The sequence below is a fragment of the Palaemon carinicauda genome, chromosome 37 (genome assembly GCF_036898095.1).
Source record: "Palaemon carinicauda isolate YSFRI2023 chromosome 37, ASM3689809v2, whole genome shotgun sequence".
Classification (NCBI taxonomy): Eukaryota; Metazoa; Arthropoda; class Malacostraca; order Decapoda; family Palaemonidae; genus Palaemon; species Palaemon carinicauda.
The window spans coordinates 52896346-52920519 of NC_090761.1; the positions used below are offsets into that span (position 1 = coordinate 52896346).

Sequence of the window (24174 nt, forward strand, 5' to 3'; positions counted from 1 at the left end):
TGAAGGAACCTCGTCCGACAATTGCCGAGTCTCATGAAAAGGAGAGACCTGCCGCGGTGGCAACGCTTGACAGGCAATGTCAACAAGCAAAGGAGCAGCAGTAGCAGTAGAGGAAGCGACATCACGCCGCTGCTGAAAGGACTGAAATCCTTGTGACTGACCAACAACAACAACTGAAGTTGATTGACGCTCGACGTCACGTCGGAACTGCCTTGACTGCATAGACTGAGCAGGCAAAACAACCTTCGACTGCGGAGATTGACGCTCAACGTCAAGTCGAGGCAACTGAGCCGGTCGGCGAACGTCCGGTCGGGGCTGCGGCGGCAGCGGCTGAACGTCAACACGAGACTGCGGCAGCGGCTGAACGTCAACACGAGACTGCGGCAGCGGCTGAAAGTCAACACGAGACTGCAGCGAGGGAGGATCCATGTCACGTGACCGACATGAAAAACTACTGACATTACGTTTCAAAGTACAAGAAACGTCAGCACTAACGTCAAACGGATGAGTAAATGCTCGTTTGGGCGGCTGACGGCCAGAGTCTCGTTAAGCGTAACGGCAACTCAAAATCGAAGGTTCATCGTGAACCTGCTCAACGTCATACTTCTCCATAAGGGAGGCAAGCTTAGTCTGCTTGTCCTGCAGGACAACCCATTTAGGATCAACGGGAGTCGGAACGGGCCGAGACGACGGTAACGTCTGTGTTGGCAAAACATTGCCTTTACCGCGACCCTCGGACCCCGTGTTACGCTTGCGTTTAATAGGCGAAACAGTCTTCCGACGACTGCAAAGGGTCAGAGCTGTCCCAATGGCCACAGCCAGGACGCTGGACCTGTCCTGAAGGGACTGACTTTCGCTTCAAGGGTCTAGAAACCTTGCGCCAAGGTTTCTTTTGCGAAAAGTCTTCGGATGACGAGGAGAACACAGTCTCACCCGTCTTATGGTAGGGGCGATCTTGACGAGAAACGTCCGATACCAAAGAGGGAACGTCTGTACGTTGGTTAAAGCCTCTCGTCCCCTTAAGTCCTACGACATTACTTCTCCCTGGTGCAGGGGAGCCTGAAAGAGGTCTCGGACTAGGGGAGCGACAACCACGAACAAACGAACCCTCCGCAACACAGAACATGTTTTTTTTTTTGCACTTACTTCACTGATATCGTATTTTTCAATAATTTCACATTAGGCATGAATAAAACTGATTTCTACCTGAAGCACGCAATTCTCCCTTACATCAAAAGGTTATAATTGCGAAATGAGTCGTATAATGTAAGCACATTAGTACAAAATGAAACACACATGCAAAAATCAGTAAACATATATATCGAATAAAACGGAAATATATAAAGTTAAAAAGGATCAGTGACTGGGGAGGAGACTAATCACTAGTTCACTAAAGACTACGTTTTCAATCTCTCACCGTACAGTGCCTTGGGACAAGAATAAAAACTAAAAACATTTTATCCTCTCTCCCCGTACAGAGACTTGGGACGAGAGTAAAAAACTGAATCGAGAACAATGTTACTCGCTCCCAAACTCCTTGTACAGAGACTTGGGACGAGAATAAAGATCGGATCGTTCTCTCTTTCTCTCTCCCTCTCCGTCTCTCTCTCTCTCTCTCTTGTCACACACAAGAGAATTGCCCACTCACCCTTCGTCAATAAACAGGTTATTTGACCAAAGGAAAAAACTGAAAGGACTAAGAAATTGAAAATTAACAAGTTCCTTTAAATTAGTATCGAAAACACTTCAGTTTGAAAGAATGAACAAAACGTCAAAATCGATTTACTCTTTCTGCAAAGTGACCGTGATTCTCTCTTTCTCTATCGTAACGATAGAGCGCAAACTGCGTAGCATAAATAAACCAAACGTTAGTTCATCTTTGAAAAAAAAAACAGCACGAAGACTATTCAAAGAATATATTTCTTAAAATATTTTCTAAAAAATATTCATTTCATAACTCTTACAGAGCGATTGATTTAAACTTAACAAAAATAAAAGTTGAATGGGCTCAACGTTGTTTAACTTCGTTTTCCAAGTTAGGACCGCCTACAAGGAATAGGTAACGGGCGCATATAAACAAAACATAAAATTTATCTTGATGTTTAGTATAATTGGAAAGCTAATCGAAGAGGCCTAATAAAGGCGGGTGAGATATAAAATATATAGAGGAAAATCTATAAATATCAACAATAATTTATAACGTGATAAAATAATTACTAAAAGCCTTAAACACACTTCCGTACACTGAGGGAAGGGTCGGCCATCTTTACTCAATGGAAAAACCAGAGATAAAAAAAAAAAAAAAGCAAGGGCAAAACACTTTTCCTCTCCTTTCAAAAGCATTTCTTTTGAAGATAGTATTGAATAATCCAACACGGCGAAAGCAATAAAACCAAAACCAAGTACTTCACCAATTCGGTAGAAAACTCGAGGTCATAAAGCGAGTGGAACCAACTTGTCGACAAGACCGACAGAGAAGAACTGGAGCTGTTTACAAGTATATGCGGTATCTGGCCGATAGTCGGCGCTGGTGGGCACACCCGCAACCTTCATGGCGATCGCTCGCGAGTTTTTGGAATCTGTCGAGCCGTCGGAGACGTCAGCTATTATATATTCACCGGCTAAGTTTAATATTTAAAAAATATATATTAAATGCTTGATTTGAGTTATTATGCCTCTATAAATAATATACAGTACTGTATTAACTTTTAATTGTGTTTGAAATCAGTTTTTAAATTAGGAATGTCTAAAAAATGATCAAACATGGGTCTTGATATCATATTTTCTATCATCATTTCCTGGGAGGGGACAGACAAAAGCCATAAAGTATTTTGCAGATGCTTAAAGGGTCAAAAGCTTTTGAAGAAGGAAAATGAAAAATGACAGGGTTTTGGTAATTATTATTTGAGGTTCAGATAAAACGTACCGTTACAGTGGTAGCCCATCAGATATGCACACTGAAAGGCAACATTATTGCATTTAGAATAGGTGATCCATAGAGCATTAACCTCCTCCCAATGTGACAAACTGACAAAACTCCAGGAACAGGTGGCCTCAATCCAGTCATCCATCTACACAAACAAAACCGCACATAAATTGAACAGCAAGTGAGCATAAGAATTGATGTGAACATCCTTCAAAGCTTTGCACGAGACCAGAGAGAGTGTTGCCATAAACAATAGTAACTTTTTCATCTTGTTTCCAAGTCAGTTTTATTGTTTTACAGTAAGATGATCATTAATATTGTTAATTGTGAATTATTAATTTGTATTCATTATTGATGTTAGAAGGTATAAATTGTTCAATAATTACCATTAAAAATATTTAAAAATGAGTGAACAGTACTGTACAGTATATGATTATTTATGAATATGTAGGACGTATCAAGTGAACATCCTTAACTTCAAAAATTGTTTTGGTTTAAACGTGGATTTAGTAACAAGCTGTATCCACCTCACTTGTCACTTATAATGATACTACCTACCTTAATATATTTTTATATCAAGGGAATAAAGGTAGCAGCATCTCTCTTCCAAGGTAAAGGCTCAAGTAAGGGAACTAAATAAAATAATTTTGACACTCGTTCAATCCCCCTAAACACCCATATCAAACTCAAACACCTGCCACAGTTGTACTTGGCCTTACCAAAGTGAGATTCGTCAATCTCCACTATTAATCTATCACCACCAAGAGCCTCTTCATTATGAAAAAAAAAAATTCTGTTAGCTCAGAACAGAAACTCCTTCAATCAACACTCCTATCCAGAGAAATATGACAAATTCGTAGGTGATTTGTATTTTTCCTAACTATACAAACCTTAGCTATTCACATGGGGTAATTACTTCGGCGTAGCTGAATGACGGGCCATAAAGTTTTAACGAGGGTTTCCTACCCCACCGCTAGTTAGCGGGGGGTAGGGAGGGGTAGCTAGCTACCCCTACCCCCCCCTGACACACACCGGTGAATAGCTCACTTTCCTTAGAGGTAGGACTTATCTTGGGGGACAGGGCTGGCGGGCACATAACTGTAAATAGCTAAGGTTTGTATAGTTAGGAAAAATACAAATTATCTACGAATTTGTCATTTGTTCCGTAACTGAAATACAAACCACGCTATTTACATGGGCTGACTTAACCCTTAGGAAGGGAGGTAAGTCCCCTGCCATACTGTCTTTGGCTTGCCCGGGGGCCCCGAACCCGAGTTTATTAAAAGAACTCAAGGGTCGAGGGGCCCCTGCTCCTCGCAGGCAGTTGTGAGACTGCTGCGGCCTACGTAAGTTGTGTGTGAAGGTGAGCAGTGACTCATCCTAGGAAGTTGACCTGGAGTTCTTTAGATGGAAATCTAGGCTAGGACTCTCCCAATACCACCTCGTCAGGGTATGGGGACATGACACTATTACAACTTAATACTAGGAACACAAGGGAGCATGGTTTACCTGCAGAGGTTCGAGGTCAGCTGTGTAAAGGACCCAGGATGCTGTTTCTCTCCAAGGGAGGAGAGGATGAAGAAAAGAAAAGGGCCAGACAGATCTTTTCATTCACACAGACTAAAACCGGGTAACAATGCCCTCAACCTTCTGCTACCTGTCCAATAAGGAGCCTGAGGTTAGACCAGCTGTTGTTCAGCCACCACAGGGCCAATAGAGAACGTATCGAGCCTCCTGTGTGTCACGTCTTGCAGGTAGTGGGCCGTGAAGGTGGTCTGACGCTTCCACACCCCAGCTTGCAGGACCTGCGTCACCGAAAAGTTCTTCTTGAAGGCCAGGGACGTGGCCACGCCTCTGACGTCATGCGCTCTAGGGCGACGTGACGGAGGAGGGTCAGGATTCAAGGCCAGGTGGATTACCTTACGAATCCAGGCTGAGATGGTATTCCTGGTGACCCTCCTCTTCGTTTCCCCACTGCAAATCACTCGTTTAGAACATTTCCCAACTCAATATATCCCGGTTTCCCTCTGGAGTCCCCCATAATTGTTTTTATATATGGGGTCCAAAAACTCCTGAACGGGTGGTTAGCCCCAAAATATTCATGGTCAAAAGTGCAAAACTCAATATAGCGAGTAGGAATAATATATGGTTCATGTATTTGGCTAGAAATTAAAGTATCATATATCTACCGTAAAATTCGTTGAAAGGACACCATTTACTGTACAAAAAATGTGTTTTCCTATTAGAAATGTTGTCCCGTGTTGTTCTATAATTTTACCCATGAAACTTCAATGAAGTGACCAATTTGTTTTTAACTTGAAATCCATAGATAACTTATATTATTATTATTATTATTACTTGTTAAGCTACAAAATTAGAATTCTACCTCTTGTAATGAGAGCAATCATTGCCTGGATTAGCTGAATCTAATAGGTTAGGCCTGTTTTACCTTAGCCTAAGTCTTGAAGATCGCTTATCTATAAAAAATTAAACTACTGTACTGTACTTTACTTACATATCACAACAGTGATAAAATATTTTAAATTGTGTGATTCAAAAAGGGGCTTTAATAGCTTAAGACCATGTTGTACAAATTAAAATTGCACTTACATAGAATGACCGTCTTCAGTCACTTGAAGAACCATTTTAAGATAAATGTTGAATTCGATAAACCAGTGATATTTTGATAGTGTCCCAAACCAGCCATAACACTATTATGATCACAGTCAATATTTAATTAATACACTTTCTTTAGTAATACTGTTACTGTAGCAAATACTTGAATCACTCTACGAGATATTGCAATCTGCAACTTCTGCAATATGCAACCTTTACCTAAGCCTAGGGTGGCAGGTGTGACGTAACAGTATTGCCAGATTATAAGATCCCAAAATCCCCATAGAAGCATGGAAATACATCATAGGAGCTTATATGAAAATAGAAAAACCTTTCGTGTATTTTTTCAATGCTATATTTTGTTTTATTCGTGGTTTAGCATAGATTTTCATCAACTCTGATAAAAAAAACATCCACCATAGTTTTAAAAGAACACTGATGGAAAATTTTCATCTGGCAACACGCTAGAAACCATTAATAATCTATGCCTTATGATAGCAGTAATTGTAGACTAATATGCATATGCCACGTGTTATCTGAAATATTATAATTTTCTATTTTCTGCTAAAATCGTTGGTGATTGTGGTGATATTAAAAGAGATTATAAACTACACACTGGAAACTTATCGAACGGAATGTCTCTTGACAATGACATATCCAAGTTACTTCTTTTTCTTTAAATTTTTAAGATCAAAAGATTTTTCAACAACTGAAAACTTCAATAAGCTATTTGTTTCATGAGGATGGATTCATTATATTTTTAATGTCTAAAATATCCCTTGATGTATAATTTAGGCTGAAACGAACACAACCAAGTTTCATTTCATTTATTTAAACGAACTTTTTGGTGTTCATTGTGAAATTGAGGATCCTGTTTAACTGTCGAACTGACTTCCATCCCGACGTTGTCTAGTATTCCTGTGATATGTGGAATAAGAGCTGAAATTGGGCCCGTTACTGATTTTTATTAGTGCTTACTGATATTACGCATTCCACGATGGGAGGCCGTCATTGCAGATATTGGTATATATTTCTCGTGTGCTTATTTTTGGTAAGTTTCTTGTTGTTTCAGTATCCTTAATCATTGCATGTCTGCAACTGTAAGCAAGGGCGTTGAACATGGTGTAATGTAGCAATTGACAATCGATGACAATTCCACCTAATGGTATATTTCATTACTGTTCTTTGGCAAAACTAGCTTACATATTGGTTAATATATGATTGATGAATTTCTTTCCAAACAGAGGAAACATTTTTCTTCCAGTGGCTTATCGTGTATTTCATACATTTCAAAAAAAGTTATCTTTTACTATTTACGATAACCACAATTTTATACTGCCCTAATAATTGACAACTATAAGAATTACCCCATTATGAAATTGGTTATATTGTTGGAAATTAGCCGGCAACGAATGGAATAGGCGGCACCACCAGGAATGATCAACCCCATAAACCATTGGATAGTCTTGACACATATAGGCCTATAGGGCCTACTATCATAATTTTATAAATCAATGTAAATGTAATTTAGCAGGAGACCCTTCTCAAACTTAATTTAGAGAAAAGCCTCAAAATCTCAATTAGTGAAATAACCCTATGGGTGTAGGTTAGGTTATCATATCTTATCATACCACTTGTGTATCCAATGGATGGCTCACTTCCTTAAATAGAAGGTTAGGTAGTGTATTCAATAATTTTTCAAATATACAAAGCCTATGTTTGGTTTTCAAATGGGTTATTTCTTATTTGTTGCATTTCTGAACATTATTGTGGATGCAAACCTTAGAAAACTTTCAATGTCCCAAACCCTGTATGCATAAATTATGTGGGGTCCTAGTGAACCTTGGTTATAGTAGAGAAAACTCCACGACCAAAATTATTACATTGTGCGTTAGTGGAAAGTAGGTATTAATCGTATAAAAAACAGATAGATATAATGTTCATGTGTGTATCATGAAAACAGTTTTTTTGGGGGGAGAAACAACAATTGAAATGCAAGAATGCATCATAACTTAACCATACCCACCTAACCTAATCTACGATGCTGGGTCTTTATTCCCAACCCCCCGTTATTTCCTAACCTGGCTAACTGTTGTATCTTATACTTACTTTAAGGGATGCTTTTATGGTCCTATATAGCAGGAGAACCCTACTCTTTACAGGACCTTAACGGTTATTTTATGATGTGCTTTCCAAGACATTCAGCATTTCACACCTCATATTGCTTGTTTATTGTCAAGTCCACCCTATTGAAGCACTTACAGAATGAAGTCTTCAGTTTTCCTAGTAAAAGCCTTAATATCTTTAGTCTTTCAGATGTCTAGTGGGAGCCTATTGTATAGACTCGGGGCTGCATGTTTAAAGGCTCTACAACTTACGGTAGACATATATCTAAGGCTCGAATAATTAGAAACCATCTGTAACTATTCAATTATCGTTTCAAGACAATTTTTTGGCTGCACAATATTAACAATTCTCTTAGATATTTTGGACGTCCGGTTCTGATATCTTGATGGGTTATTGTACTTATTTTAAACTCGATTCTTGCTTTAATAAGCAACCAGTGTAAATCAAATAGTGTAGGAGTGATTATGTCTTAGGGTGGGACACCTTTTATCAGTCTTGCTCCTCTGTTTATGTTTTGTCATTCCTTAAGTTGCACTTTTGGTAAATTATAGTAGATGGAATTACAGCGCTCAATCCTGGTAATAACACAGTTTATCACAAGGTTCTTTACAGAATATTCATCTAGGTACTTGTTTATAAAAGCAATGTTTCTAAGATCATAGCTAGCAGTTTTTACTACATTTTGTTCCCATACTAACAAACATTCTGCTATTTATACTGGATATTACTTTCAACGGAGCTGGAAGGCAGCCATTAGATTTAAAGTGTGAGGTGGCAACCCTTCCTAACCACTAATAGTGAGTAGTTAAGGGGTGGTTGGGGGCTACCCAGCCACTTATATCTACTCACGGTTCAATGAACCACATACTTTTTACTTTTGGCTGGTAGAGAGTGGACGTTTTCTCTCTCACCCTTCAAGGATTAGCCATTTACCACAATTGGTTTGCACTCATCCTTTTCTTTGCAGATATGACCTGTGTTTTTATGTGACGCTCCATTCCAGAGTAATGTGGCGGCTTCAGATGTCGATGTATGTTCTGCGAGTTATTGGAAGGATTCCTCGGCGCTGACGATTCCTCGAAGGGGTTTTTTCTTCTCCCTTGAAGGGGAGGAATTTTTAATTCTCTCTATTTTTTCCTCGGCGCTTCATGACTACATTGGGTTGCGAAGTCGGTGGCTGACGTCTTAGCTGTCGACTGGGTCTACCTCCTGTTTGCTCTTTCTTCGTCTTCGTGCCTTCTGCCAATATCATCATCTCCAAACATTCCGCAATTTTGTTTTCTCTCCCCCTACAGGCAATATTTCAGCCAGTGTATGCAGCTCCGCCTGTTGAGGATTGCGAGATCAAGGATGATTGTCAACCCACGGCTTGCACGACAATTGCCGGATCGATGGACTCTCCTTCTGTTTAATGATTGCAGGGGCGACACTCGGCACCTCGTCTTCCTGGTAGGTCAGGATGTCGTTCGTGACAATCCAATGATGAGTTCAGAATTTATTCTGTTCGTTGATCGCAGGGGCAAGAAACTCGCCGCGTCTTCCTGGTCAGTCATCGTATGTTAGACACCATTAGGGCATCTTTTGTGATGATCAACGATCGCCACTGAGATCGCTGCAATCACAGAATTGATAACTTCTTGAAGACTAACTCCTGTTAGGTTTAACCTTCGGGAGACTACTTGGGCATGATTCCCGATAGGGAAATCACTTCGGAGACAACACAGAATTAACCCTTGGCTTTTTCTCTTGCAACACTTTAACCTTCATTTGAGATAGAACACGTTGAAGGGCAACAGAGTGCTGCTCGGAGGTTCACCTCCAGGTGTAAGACTCTCCCTTCGAGGGAGAGTCTTTATATAGTACAACCTTTACACACGTTTGCACTCACACTCAAGATTGAGAGTTATACATGCACGGTCACCAGCTCATGACAATTGTGGTCTCCGCTCACTTTAGCGCTCACGCTCATCTTTGTGAGCTACACGCTCATGATCGCAAGTGAGACGCTTGTTACCACGATTACGATACTAGTCTTTCCCCAACCCTTGAGAATGCTCACGATTGTGAGCTAAACGCTCATGATCATGAGTGAGACATTCACAATCGCACTCAATATTATGATTGTGAGTTACACGCTCGCATAAGCACGAGCTCCCGATCCCGCTCATGCTCACGAGCATAGGTTACACGCTCTCATAACCACAAGGACGACGCTCATGGCCGCGATCTCGAGTGTCTTGTGGTCACGATCAAAAGCTAAACACTCGTGATCACTACTTGAACGATCATGATCGTGCTCACGCTTACTATTGCGCTCACGCTCACGATCTTGAGTTACATGTTCAAACACGACGCTCATGATTGCGATCACGAGCGTCTTGTGGCTACAATCACGATCTAAACACGTGATGATGTCAGAGATGCTCAAGCTTGTGATTGTGAGTTTCACGCTCGCAGTGCCTGAAAACTTTAAATCAATCAATCACGCTCGCAGTTGCTTTTAGGACACTCTCGCGCTCGCGATCATGAGTTATAGTCTCGTGGTAACGAGCAAGACTCTCATGATCATGATCGCGAGCGTCTTGTGGTAAAGATCACAAGCTACACTTGTGATCACGAACGAGACGCTCGCGATTGCAAGCTAGATGCTCACGGTCACTAGTGATGAGCCCGTATCCCCGGCTAGAAGCTCTCGATCAAGAACCAAGCTCATATTAAGAGGTATAAACTCGCAATTACAAGATAGACGCTCACGATCACGAACTAGACGCTCGCGAGCACAAGCAAGACGCTTAAAATAACGGGCACAAGCTTGACACTAAAGATAATGAACTAAATGCTCGCGATCATAAGCTAAACGCTCAGGATCACCAGCTAGATGCATACGATCACGATCAATTCATGCACAAGATCTCAATGCTTATGATGCGAGCTAGACGCTCGCGATCACTATCATGAAATAGATGCTCACACTCACAAGTGAAACGCTTGTGCTTTCATGCTGGGCGCTCTCAAGCGAGATGCTCACGCTTTCGGGTGAGACGCTTACACTCTAGCAAGACTCGTGCAGGATGCTCGTGCTCGTAGGCTGACACTCACACTCTCGTACGAGACGCTCATGTTCTTGTGCGAGATGCTCGCATTCATAAGCAAGAAACTCATGCAAGGCGCTCGTGCTTAGGAGCAAGATGCTTTCTCTCTCGTGCGAGGGGCTCACATGGGAGACGCTCACATGAGGCTTTTCAAGACCTAGAAACGATTTTGACCTATTCGGTAGATCTTGGATTTTCCAAATCTCCAATTTGTCGGCTACCAATCGGCATTTTTCAACGGCTTGACGATCCTCGGTTACTTATCAATGAATAGCACCTTTCGCTGTTTTTATGTTAAACAGTTAATCATTCGTTGTCCTACACGACGATAGCTCGTCTTTTTCGCTTGCTGGGTATTTTGCTGCCTGATGTTCACTATTCAGAGACTAGGGACCACTATAAGCCTGCTCCATTATAGACCTCTAGTTCGACTGCCACTTCCTGAGAGGGAGCTGCTTAAGAGAGCGCTCTCCTAGACCGCATAGATATTCTCTCCTCACTCTTGAGCTTACTCTACTTTGTTAGATCCTGCAGAGTTGATGGAATACGGTTTTTTCCTTCTGGGAACCTAAGAATACACCCTTCTTCGGCGTCAGGGATCACACGCTAGCGCAAGGTTCAGTATCCTCGCTCTTTGGGTTCTTGTTTGTGTATCACAAACAGGGATTCTTGGGTTCCCAAAGTTTTCTCACCGTCTGCGAAATTAGAGGGATCCGCTTCAAAGTGGCCAGGTTTATGTAATAAATCCGATACACTCACGGGAACTCATCTCCCTTGAACATACATGTTTTTCTTGTACACTTTGTTCATACTACAGGAAGGCTTGCGAACAAATTGCTTTAGGAACCAGGTTGCTGCTTCGGTTGCTACCTTCTCCCCTGTTTTCCTGTTTTATTAGGAGGCTGCTTAAGAGCCAAATTTGCTTGAATAGGAACTTAGACAGTCTCCTGATGCAAATCAGATCTCGGATGTGATAAGGGAGGCAGATTCTTTGAATCTCTTTTTCTCCCCTCCCCCTTTAGCGGGAGAGACAACCTCTTGAGGTTACCGCCATTCTCTCCCTCTTACAGAACGGAATTCATGCTGTCTAATTGACAGCCATAGGAATTTACTTGCTATGATTTGGGTCAGCCCTACACGGGTGAAAGACAGGAATAACAGAAGATATTGAAAATCTGTGTTCTTCCAATCTTTGTTGGCCCTTATGCTAATGGACCTTAGTGGAAACACATTCAACCTTTTATCTGCGTCCCTTCCGGGGAAACAGCCTTTATCTACACTTCATGAAACTTGGGCTTGTTCATGAAGTCGGACGATGACTTTCTCCCGTAATCGGAGCACTTCCTTAGGCCGGAGTGGTTGGGAATGAATATATTAGTTTCTCATAAAAGAACCCCTCCCGCGACCTTGAAATAATTGGCTCATGTCTTTTTCGCCAAGAAAAGAGAGTCCAGACTTGGCTGCAAGGATAATATCTTGTATCTTCCATCTTCCGCTAGGAAATGGTTAGCAGTCTCTATCTTCTTCGTCATGATTGGAACATCCGATCTCGTAGGAAGATGGGGGATGCAGAAATATAGTCATGCTTTGTCGGTTAGAAGTCTCTAGTTTTAGTCACTCCTTATGAGACAGGCTTAACCTTTAAACCTTGTCCTGTGAGGGAAGGTTTTGCCATCAACCAGTTAGCCTCCTATATAGGATCGGCCCTTGTCTGGAAGACCTCGGCCTACTGACTGATTTTAAAGTCTCAAACTCCTGCGAGACATCTTCTGTTTACCTCTATCTATAATTCGAGTAATCAAAGGAATGACACAAAGGTCATATCCCATACGGATATCCATAGACTGTGTCCTTACCCTGTAGAAACTTTTGCAGGTCCGACAAGACCTCATTAGTCCCCGTCGAGTGTAACTTCTGAAGAACTAGCCAGGTCCCAGGTCCTTCAGCACTAGGGATCGTCCTTCTCTTGGTCCTATACAAGACCTGAGCAAGTAACGGTTCTAGTTAAAAGACTGCCTGACGAGAATCTCTCCCAAGGAGTGGATCTCTTCGTTCTTCTGGATTTGATGCTTCCTATAAAGGCATCAAAGAAAAGGGGGGGAGGTCACATACAGGACCATATTTCCTTATGAATATGATCAGACCCCAAATGATAACATCTCTTAATCCCCTAGTAGGCACCTTCTCTCTTTGGGAAAGTGCCGGGGGGAATGACAGTGATTCGGCGGTTTCCCGTTTGCGGAAAAACACTTCTGCTCCTACATGGTCTCTCCTTCGGGGTATCCTGTCCATGGGTTTGTATTTTATTGGTTCGATGCCTTCTGCAGGAGTATTCCTTCTACAGCTTCTGATTTAGAGGTCTTCCTTCAAGAAGCAGAATAGATATCAATGACAAGCAGTGATCTTGTTATTGCATTAGCAGTACTGCTGTCTCCTGTTCGATTCCCTTTTGTGAGCAATTTTCTTTGGAAAAGAATGGAGGGCTTCTCCCCACTTCCGTGCAGACTTATAGTCGGACTTGTCTCATTAAGGGACTCGACTAGAGCTTTGGTCTAGCCTCATCGCAAGACAAGTCTTGCTGAAAAGACAGGTCACATACAGTGGCACGTCTACGACTCTGGAGAACCCATTACGGACTTCCTTTATGACTAGATTCTCCGTGGTGAGAGTCGAATGAAGTCTGTTTTTATTTTTCCTCTTCTCAAGAGTGCTATTCTAGTCATGCACTCAAAAAATGCCAACGAAGGGAATCGCACTCCTAGGCTTAGACAACAGGAGACCTTTGCTTGTCCATCGAGCATCTCCTTCAATCGTTGCTCTCCTTGGAGTTTGAACAGATATACCCGTAATGAGGTAATACAGCCTTCTACGTGATGAGTGGCTCTAAATTGCAGATCTTTCCCTGATCCCAAAGACAGGTCTTTCCCAGTGTGACACTAGACCAAATGAGAGGCGTACCCTATGGGTCTCCCTCATGGCGAGAAACCAAGTAACATCCTATTTGGTTCCAGGCAGCTTGAACCTCAGGTTCAAGCCCTCCAACTGGGAACCTGTTGCTGTAATCAAGGCTGTAACACAGGTTATTACTCGAGGACATATCTCAAGGAGGGTGATTACCTAGCCCCAAGGGTTGTCATTGTTTTTCTTTTTCATGCCAGTGATTATATGGAGGCCATACCTCAGGAAAACAATGAAGGAGTTTGCTCCTTAGGTTCAGCACGCCTCGCTAACCCTAGGAAGTTCAAAGGATGTTTTAAGGATCTCGTCTGTGACGGGGACACAAGTCCTCTACCAGTCACAGAATCCCTCTCCTCCTAATAGAGATGACCCAGAGCTCTGAGCGTTTTAGGGCAGAATCCGTCTATAGTGTTTTCAAGCAGCTCCTTTATGACACAAACTGTACCATTGGTAGGGTGAAAAGGTGTCTGATCTTCACCTCGCCCTACCCACAAGATGTGACCCACAGAAGATCCGTTACGTTTTCTCTATTGCTCCTGTGGTCCATAACACTTTCAAGCTGCTCCTTTGTGATATAGTGTGTGCCATTGATAGGGTGGATATGTGTCTAATCTTCACCTCGCCCTACCTACAAGACGTGACCCACAGAAGACCCGATACGTTTTCTCTACCACTCCTGTGGTGGTGAAACAATAAATGGTTTAATAATACCTCGGGCTCCGTGTTGGACAAGTAGCAGAAGGTTGAAGGCATTGGCTACCTGGGGTAAGACTGGGATGAATGAAAGTATGCCTGGCTCTTTTACTTTCATCTTCCCTTCCTTTGAGGAACAGCACCATGGGTCCCTTAGCAAGGTTGACTTCAACCTCTGCAGGTAATAACTACTACCCTTGTGTAACCAAGTATGTTTTTCATATACTCATACACGTCCCCAGCACCTCCTGCGAGGTAGGCCTTGGGAAACGTCTTTTTATGTGTAGGGCTCCTATTTTATTTAGGAGCATCTTTTTACATAGATGTTCTTATGATATCTCTCGCAACTACTTTAGTTGCTCAGGCCGCTATCATACTCACTTATATTGATATGCGAGGTGCAACGTTTCCCTCGATTGCAGTCTAATACTGTACTAGGGAAACCCGGGTCAATGACTAAGCCAGTAGTCGGGCTTACCACCCTCCTAAAAGTGAGTCATATAATATAAATAGCGGAAGGTTTTTTAGTATGGGCACAAATGACAAATACGGAGATACGGTAATTTGTATTTTTTCCTAACTAATAGAGACCTGTAGCTATTTATATAAATTGGCCCACTATCACCTGTCCCCCAGTAAATCCTGCCTGCAAGCAAACAGTGATGTGGTTCATTGAACCGTGAGTAGATATAGGTAGCTGGGTAGCCCCCAAATACCCCTTACCTACCCACTATTAGTGGTTAGGTAGGGTTGCCACCTCGAACTTTAAATCTAATGGCTACCTTCCAGCTTTGCTGAAAGTATTAGTTAGGGAAAAATACAAATTATTGCTGAATTTGTCATATTCAAGCCCTTCCAGATTGACAGGCATCATGATAGCAGATGACCCAGACCAACCGCTTCTGTGCCCTGTGTGGGTGATGAAATTTTACCTCTAATGAACTTCCGGAGCTCGCCCCTTAGTGGAAGGAGGTTGTCAGCATGGGGAGGTTAAAAGGAGAGTCGCAGAAATTTTGATCTCGGCATTGATTCGCTATGTCATGGAGTACCTCTCAAATCATGATTCTCGTCCGCAACCATGGAAACAGAGCTCACTATGTTAGGGGCGTAAACACGCCCCTACCCTTGGGAAACTACTCTGGCACAGGTTCTTCGAGTGGGTGTGGGGAAGCGTCAGACTACCTTCGCCACTCATTTTCTGCAAGGCGTAACCCACAGGATAATGGAGACATTCTTCATCGAACCAGTGGTGGCCACACAATAAGTAGTTTAATCCCTTCGAGTTCCTCTATGGACAAGTAGCAGTTGATTGAGGGTGGCATTCCCAGGGATTAAGTCTCGGATGAATGATAAGAGTGACTGGTACCTTCTTTCTTTCATTTTCCCCTCTCTCGAGGCACAGCACCTATGGCACGCTGCAAGCTGGCTTCCGCTCTCTGCAGGTATAACCACTTCCCTTGTGTAACCTGATATATGCAAATATATTTGTTAGGTCCCCATACCTCCTTGGTAAGGAGTGATTTGGTAAAGTCTATGGTTGGTTCAAAGAATCCTATGAATTCTGAGAATTCAAAGCTAGACAAGTCACATTGTTATTATCTCACAATCACACTGATTGCTCAGACCACTAAAGCATGCTATTGCACAAAGTTTTAGCTAGATGTCAGGATTTTTCTCTTTATGCATGCGTAGCAAGGTGGGAAACACCCTGGTCAAAAACCATTCAATTGATTATGACTTCAACCCACCTTAGGGATGAGTCTTCCCCAATAGAGTGAAAGGATTTCTATTTAGTGATGGAACAAATGAAAAATTTAAAGTACCTTAATATGTATTTTTCCTAATGATACAGACCTTGAGCTGTATTTGCCCTGCCATCACCTATCCCCCTGCAAGTCCTGCCTGCAATCATAAGTGATGAGACAACACGCAACACGGGTGTGAGTGGGGTAGATGGTACTAACCCTTACCCCTTGCTGACTGGGAGTAGGGTAGTTACACCTCGCTGAAAGTCCTATGGCTAGTCTCCCAGTTTTACTGAAGGGATATTCCCTAATAAAGAGCTCAAGGTTTGTATCGTTGGGAAAAATACTAATTACTTTAAATTTGTCATTTTTGGAGGCCTCACATTGGCTCATACTTGTTCCTATACTGTAGTTTGGACACATTTTTCCATATTTGATTAATCCTTTATTTTTGGATATTCACTTCCTTTTTTAGATGCTTTGAAGGGATTGCTTAATATCTTTTTATAATAAATTTTCCACTTCATTTATGTTCTTCAGGTAACTGAATGAAGAGTGTGGGTGATGTTTGGTCATAAAAAGTATTTTTCTAAAATCAAACTAGCTTCATTATTTTTTATTCAACCATGCATGGCATGGCATGTTGCTTTAAGAAATCTCTTAGCTATTTTGGTTTGATCCTCTTCATCATAAGTGGCAAAAGTTATGAAGACAACTTTTCTGCTTCCAGATTTTAAACAATAGTGTTGCTATGTCTCCTGAAGTTGAACGTGGCGAAAGTAATGGGGATGATGTAGAAAAATTAATGCAGGCTTACTTCGATATAGATGAAAAAAATGAAAAAACAGGTCGTAGTACCAACCAGCGATTTGAGGATCTTCTAAACAAACTCAGAGGGAATCTCATAGCAGGGGATAGGACTCCAGCTGACATTTCCCCAGCCATCAATAGCAATAAATCTAAGTCATCAGAAAATGCAATAGTTACTGAAAGAGGAGTTGAACAGGTAACACATTTTCTCTCTCTCTCTCTCTCTCTCTCTCTCTCTCTCTCTCTCTCTCTCTCTCTCTCTCTCTCTCTCTTTCTCTCTCTCTCTCTCTCTCTCTCTCTCTCTCTCTCTCTCTCTCTCTCTCTCTCTCTCTCTCTCAATATCCTTAATAAAGTAATCCCCTTACATTTGCAGTCCTTTTGCATTTTAATTCATGTAATTAAAACCACAACAATTGTTGTTATTAATGTTGTGGTGTATAGAACTGGTGAATTTTGACTATTTGCTATAAGTTTTGATATAATCATATTCATTAGACATATTTGTGAATGAATCTCTGCTCTTCCCATTCTGGCTGTTTTGAAGGTTCCGGTTAATAAGTTGGTCGTCAGCTTATTGGAAGTAGTTAGCTTGGTAATAGCTGGCTTCATTTCCATTATATTACCGTTAATGATTACCATTAGCGATAAAATGAGGGGACGAATTGCTGTCCTTACCAAATCTTTTACAGCAAGGAAATAGTAGGTTAATTGTATCAGTTTGAAGCCCAGACAACCTTGTTATTGTCTTTCTTTGATCAAGAGTTTATATAAAACTAATTTTTCACACATGAAATATTTTATGGAAGAAAACCAAGAATTTTTTTTTTCATTGATAATGGATCATATTATGTTCATGTTATGAGATGACTCATTGAAATCCCTTTAGTGTAGAATACATGATCTGAACTTTTTTTTCTACTGTATTATCAGTGATTGTTTTTATTGAGAAACTATAGTCTAAAATAAAAGTATTTAAAAAGGAATATTTCAGCAGTAGTTTTGTATTGATAGGTGGTTTATCATTACCGTGCTAGGCGGTATATCTCGACAATCCACCTTTGCCAATAGTTATATAAGCAGATGAGCAACCTGGTGGAGTAACGAGAACTTTGGGTATGGAGGAAATGCCTCCCTAAATCTCGATAAAGTTGCTGGCAGCAGGGTGACGGATTGGGTTTAAGGCGATAGACAAGAGTTCTCTGTGGCTTCTACTCCTGATGCCTAACGAATGTTCTTACTGGAATTACTATGGACCGGCATGGGTCACTTGCACATCACAAGGAACTGGTTATCCTTTGATGAATTTAGCCAATGAATCTTCTATGAATTTAGTCAGTCATGGAAAGAGCTAATGACGGAATGCCCCAGAGTCCCAGCTGTAGCAGGGTGCTAAGAATCGCCTGGTTTATAAATACTAAAGAAAAATTGAAAATTGCTTATTGGAATGTTAGAACCATGAATCAGATTGGGAAGTGACAGCAAGTGGAGAATGAATTTATGAAATATAGTTTGGATATCTTGGCCCTAAGTGAAACACGTAAGGGGATTGGTAAGGAAATCTTAGACCAAGGCAATTTATATATCTTTTCAGGAAGAGCAGATTGATTTGGAAAAGAAGGGGTAGGAGTGATGATGACGCCCAAAGCAGAAAAGGCATTAACTAAGTGGATAACTGTAAAATGTAGTTATGCCGACACGCTACAAACCCTACACTATTTTTTAGGGATTATCTTTCAGCGAAGCTGGAAGACTAGCCATTAAGACTTGAGCGAGATGGCAACTACCAAACCTGCTAGTTGGGGGGATTGGCTAAGAGAAGGGTAGGGGGGGGGTGGGGTTGCGGCTACCCCTCTCACTCGCACACTAGTGAATCAGAACCACTTTTTATTTAGGCTTTGAGGAGAACGGACGTGTCCGCTCTCTGCTCCCTCTAAAGACATGGCCATTGATTGTTTTTCGGATTTTTTTCCTTTTCAGATGTGTGCATGTTCCTTTTGCATCCTCGTGCATTCTTGTCCAGGGCCTGAGGGCACTCTTGCGGTTCTGTAATGTCCTCGGTCAAGAACAACACTCATTTGTTGTCTGACCTGTAGGGGATATTGATGTGTGACCACTGTGACACCTGTGAAGAGTGTAGAAAGTGGTCTGACTCCCAGTGGGAGAGATTTGGGCAGCGGCACAAGAAGTCCAGGAGGGATTCTTCCCCTTCAGGGTCTTCCACAAGGGCGAAGAAACCTTGGATATCTTCCTTGACCCCTGGGTCTCTTCCCGAAGCTCCTACTCGCTCAGCATCTTCCAAGGGGCGATCGAGTAAGGGCGTAGACCAACTAACACTAGGGCAACCTAGGGGTTCCAGGGACATTGCTGCTTCCCTTAGAGAAGCAACTTTTCCCTGCCCCAGATGAGTTCTTTTCACTTTCTGATGTAGTGTTGCAGGTTTGGGCATCGCTGGGTTTTGCAAGGCCTCCTTCCAAGGAAGTTCTGGAACAACCTCTCCAGCGCGGACGCCAGAGGGTTCCTTCTCCGGTGTCCTCTGAAGTTGATGTCCTTCCTTCTTGGGTGTAATGATTGACGCCCTTGCTGTCTGCAAGGTCACCCTCTCTCCTTTTCCTGCTCCTGCTAGTCCTACATGCCGACAAGACCAGCGCTTCCACTCGCCTCCCCAAAGCTGACCTTCCGATGAAGAAGTCCCCTTCTATCCTGGGATCTCTTCGTCCTCCAGCGACCACAGTCTCTTCTTGTGCCCAGACGTTCGCCCCCGTGCTCTGTCAAGTAGCGCTCTAGTTCCAGAGACTGACGATTTTCTCTCCATCCTCCTGCTCATGATCGTCACTCGCCGATTTGTGCTCATCACTCAACATCTTGTGATCGTCACTCGCCAGCTCGTGATTATCACTCGCTTGCTGGACGCTCAACCTCTGCTCGCTACTATCCAGTTCGCAATCACTCATCGTTCGCCAGCGCGTAGCTCTTCAGCGCGCCGTTTGCCATCTCTCCCTTTGCCTAGACGGTCTGCTGCCAGACGATGCTCACCACCCCAACGCTCACCAGCGAGCCATTCTCTATCTCGTTTCTCGCAAGCTCACTACTCGCCAGGTCTCCACTCGCCAGCGTGCCACTCTCCATCTCATTGCCTGCCAGTTCAGTACTCTCCATGTCTCCATTCGCTAGCTCAAGGCTCTCTTGCTCGCCGATTCCCACTTGCGATGACATCACTTGCCTACGCGTTGCTCGCCTGCTCGTCAATCTCCAGCACGTGATCGTCATTCTCAATCTCGACTCTGAAAAGTGTAAACTTACTGCCATCTTATTTGCTTTTTTCGGAGTCGTTTGAAGAAAAACAGTCGTTTTGATTTAAGACTTTTGTTATTGGTGACATTACTTTTTTTTTCTCCCCAGATTTATATTAAAAAAGCCTGTGATCTTATAAAGTAATCACAGTCCTTTTTCTTTTAAGAATTTGCTTACTTTGTAATAAACATTGATCATTTTTCTTTCACCAGGTTTATATTACAAAAGCATGTGATTGTATAAGATATTTTCATACAATTTGTAAAATGATGTGCCACTTTCTTGAGTTATTTTAGGAGCAATAACTGCATAAAATTATGTGCTTAACCAGTCTTAATTTTCTGCCTGTTAATTTAACCGATTGCCTTTTGAAGTACTACCGATTTAACTACTCGATTTGGAAGATCATACCGCAATTTAATCACAGCTGAAATAAAATTTTTAGAATACCTTGTAATATTGAACATCATGATGGAGAAGGCATGACAGTTAGAATTAACTGCATACCTAGTATTACGAACAGGGTGGTAAACAGGGTGGTACTGTCCAGAAGATCTGAATGTGAAGGATGGTCATAAGTAGCTTAGTTACCCAATAAGTCTCTGTATATACTGTATATATATCAGTATTGATTACCGGTCTTTGGGCCATTTTTTAAAATGAAAGGAAAATTCTTTTTTACTTGCATTGACAAGTAGTCCATAAGATTTTCTCGATTTTTTTTAAGCTTCCACAATTTAAGATCACAAGAATGGCTTTTTAACATTTCCAGTAGACATGAAATGATTAATTCAGGCTGGGTTCCCTCATATGGGGTCATTTGTGATGTTGAGATAGAGAACATGAAAACAAAAGAAGCCACCTCAAACAAACCTAATTCACAAAAAAATTAATTTTCCCTGTTGGATATGGAAAGAAAAATTAGGTTTTAAATTCTAAGGAAAGAGAAGGAACTGACCCCTTCTTGACAATAAGAATAAATATATAAAGGCTCTAGGAGGACAGTATTATTAGCTTCCTAACCTTGTAAGTTTTATTTCATCTAAAAGGTTGAAGTAATTATAATTAGATAAGATCGTGTATATCTGCTTCACACACATTTTAGATGGTAACAGTATGCCAGTGTGCTTAGTGGGACTGGTTACTGTGAATTGAACATAATTTAGTACACTGCTCCTGATTTATTAATCAGATTGGGAGCTCTACCTCAAAATCGGTGCTTATATTATCTGAGATGATGAAGATATATAAATGACATTGATAGGTATTTCTGGGAATTAAGTATTTTTTACTGAGATTCCAGGATTTCTTTTTTCTAACATATTTTTGTGTGAACGGTAAGTTTCATGGTGTGAATACTCTTTTCATCTATTGCTTTTTATTAAGATTTTATAATGTTTAACTTCATCACATTCTTGACTACAATGAATGACCTCAAGTCACATTGCCAAGCCTTTGATCTAAAATTCATAACTCAACCCAATCTTCCTGAAGAAAAGGTTTATGTAGAGCAAAATAATTTTCATTGATTTCAGAAGTCTGTAATCTCAAGGGACTTGCAGGTATTTAGTTTTCTTGAATTCTTTATGATAATCTTTCGCCTACTTCCTTAATAAATAAGACACTTCGTAATTTTTACCAAAATACTCTTCTTCCAAGCTGTAACCCTTGTTGGAAAAGTAGAAACTTTGCCGAAGGGATCCAATAGGGAAAGCAGTGCAGTACAGAAAAGTTGAAAGCTATAAATAATCTTACTACTGTTACAAGAAAACAGGGTTAAAAGGCAAGGTAGATGAAATAAGTCATTCAACTTCTGATTTTCCAACATTTCTACTAGGCTATAAGACTTGGATGTTACTAAACTAAACTTTAATTATTATCATCATCATCCCTCATGCCTATTGACGCAAAGAGCCTCCGTTAGATTTCATCAGTTGTCTCTGTCTTGAGCTTTTAAATCTATATTTCCCCATTCATCTCCTACTTATGCTTCATAGTCCTCAGCCATGTAAACCTGGATCTTCTAACTCTTCTAGTGCCTTGTGGGCCCCAGTTGAAAATTTCGTGAACTAATCTTTCTTGGGGAGTGTGAAGACCATGCCAAAACCATCTCCATTTACCCCTCGCCATGATCTCATCCACATATGGCACTCGAGTAAATTCTCAGTTTCATTTCAAATCCTTTCCTGCCATTTAGCTTCCAATATTCTTCTGAGAGATTTGTTCTCAAGTCCTCAAAATCTGTTGGATATTATTTTATTGTCATACCACCACGACTCATGTCCTTACAGTAACACCGATCTCGCTAAACTGATATCCTGACTTTTATGTGTAATTTCAGGCGATTTGATTTCCAAATTTTACTTATCCTAGCCATTGTCTGATTTGCTTTTTTCAATCTGTCATGTAACTCATATTCTAAAGATACTGTATTAGAGATCATAGTTCCTAAATATTCAAATGATTCCACCTCATTAATCTTTTCTCCTTCCAATGATATTTCATCTTCCATTGCATATTCCATTCTCATCTGTCTTCCTTGTCTTCCTTCTATTTACCTTGAACCCAACCTCATGTGAAATTTCATGCCATCTGGTAAGCAAGCTATGCATGTCCTGTGGTTTTCTGTGAATAAGGACAGCGTCAGCATACTCTAGGTCATGTTTTTGTTTTTGCTCACAGATGAGCACCAGTAGTGATGGGTCCAGCTTACATAAAGTGAAAGTCTCCCAACCAGACAGTATACCTGATGCTGAAAATGATTATACTGAAAATGAGGAGTCTGAACTGATGCCTTCCACTACAACTACATCGACTACTTCTTTACCTCCAGCACCGCCTTCACCATCTAAAAGACCAAAGAATCCTGTGAACAAGGTAAGTGACAATAAAGTATTTTATGCCTTTTTTCCATGCTGTGGCTTCTTAGTGCGAACAGTGAATTATAGGGGGAACTGTGTGCAGAAATGCTCCATTATCTAACATGCCTCATAAATATACACAAAGACTCAGCCATTCACCTCAATGCTGCATGCAATATTTTGAACCTGTTAGTCTTCTTCTTTTGCCCCAACACCTCTGAATTATACACTTTTTACAGTGGTGTCTTCATTGTTTATTTTATTCATCTGGGATGGTAGGTAGTGAAATGTGCTGGATTCCTGTTAATATTAGAGTAGATGAAAATGAGTATACACAGCTGCTAAATTAACAATAAACTTGTACCAGCTCATTAACAACTAAGTCCCATCTTCCTGGTTTTCATTCATCCTATTAATCTTTCTCCTCTATCTTTGCATTTTTTCTTAATTGCTCACAGTAAGTACTGTATCATCTGGAAACTTTAATCAATCCAGACTGAGGTGGCAACAGATTTTCACATCCCACATGTTTGTGCATATGTCTATAACTCTTTCTCAGACTTCTTGCATTACCCTGTCCATAGAGATGATGACAAATCCATTAAGACATAGTGCCCAGGTCCCAAACAGACTTTTACATACACCAAGTCTGTTCTCCCATCTACATCTAATATTCTATTCAAATGTTAGTTCCATCATAAAAAAAACTTGTATTAGTGTTCATCAACCATGTAGATATTGTTAAGTACATGCATATTGCACATATATGTACACTATATGCGAGGAGTTGTGTCATGCACATTGGTATTCGAGGAGTGCCATATTGCAGAGAAAGGAAAAGTAGTCTATTTCCAAAATTGGTAGAAATTGGTAAACTAATTGGCTATTATTTCCATAATCTGTGCCATATTTTGGAAATTGTATGACAGCCCAGAGAACGTCAAGGTCTCCAAATTTACTTTAAGCAGGCTTGCCTCCGTGCCTAGTTTGAAGATCTTAGTTGTCGTAGTCTTGTCAGTGAACCCTAAGTTGTTGAGGGTCTTTTTGTTGTGATA

At 41.2% G+C, this 24174-nt stretch overlaps 1 protein-coding gene across 3 annotated transcripts in view; it reads left to right on the top strand.

The window, feature by feature from the left end:
- Positions 1–6403: 6403 nt before the first annotated feature.
- Positions 6404–24174, top strand: part of LOC137629673 (uncharacterized) — a 107992-nt gene continuing 90221 nt past the window's right edge. Inside the window, exons 1-3 of one of the 3 annotated variants that reach the window (XM_068361224.1) lie at positions 6404–6593; positions 16888–17163; positions 22941–23135. In XM_068361224.1, coding sequence (XP_068217325.1) covers positions 6540–6593; positions 16888–17163; positions 22941–23135 — 525 coding nt within the window. In that variant the 5' untranslated portion in view covers positions 6404–6539. The remainder of the gene's footprint in view (positions 6594–16887; positions 17164–22940; positions 23136–24174) is intronic. The other 2 variants (XM_068361223.1, XM_068361225.1) reach the window with 2 other exon arrangements.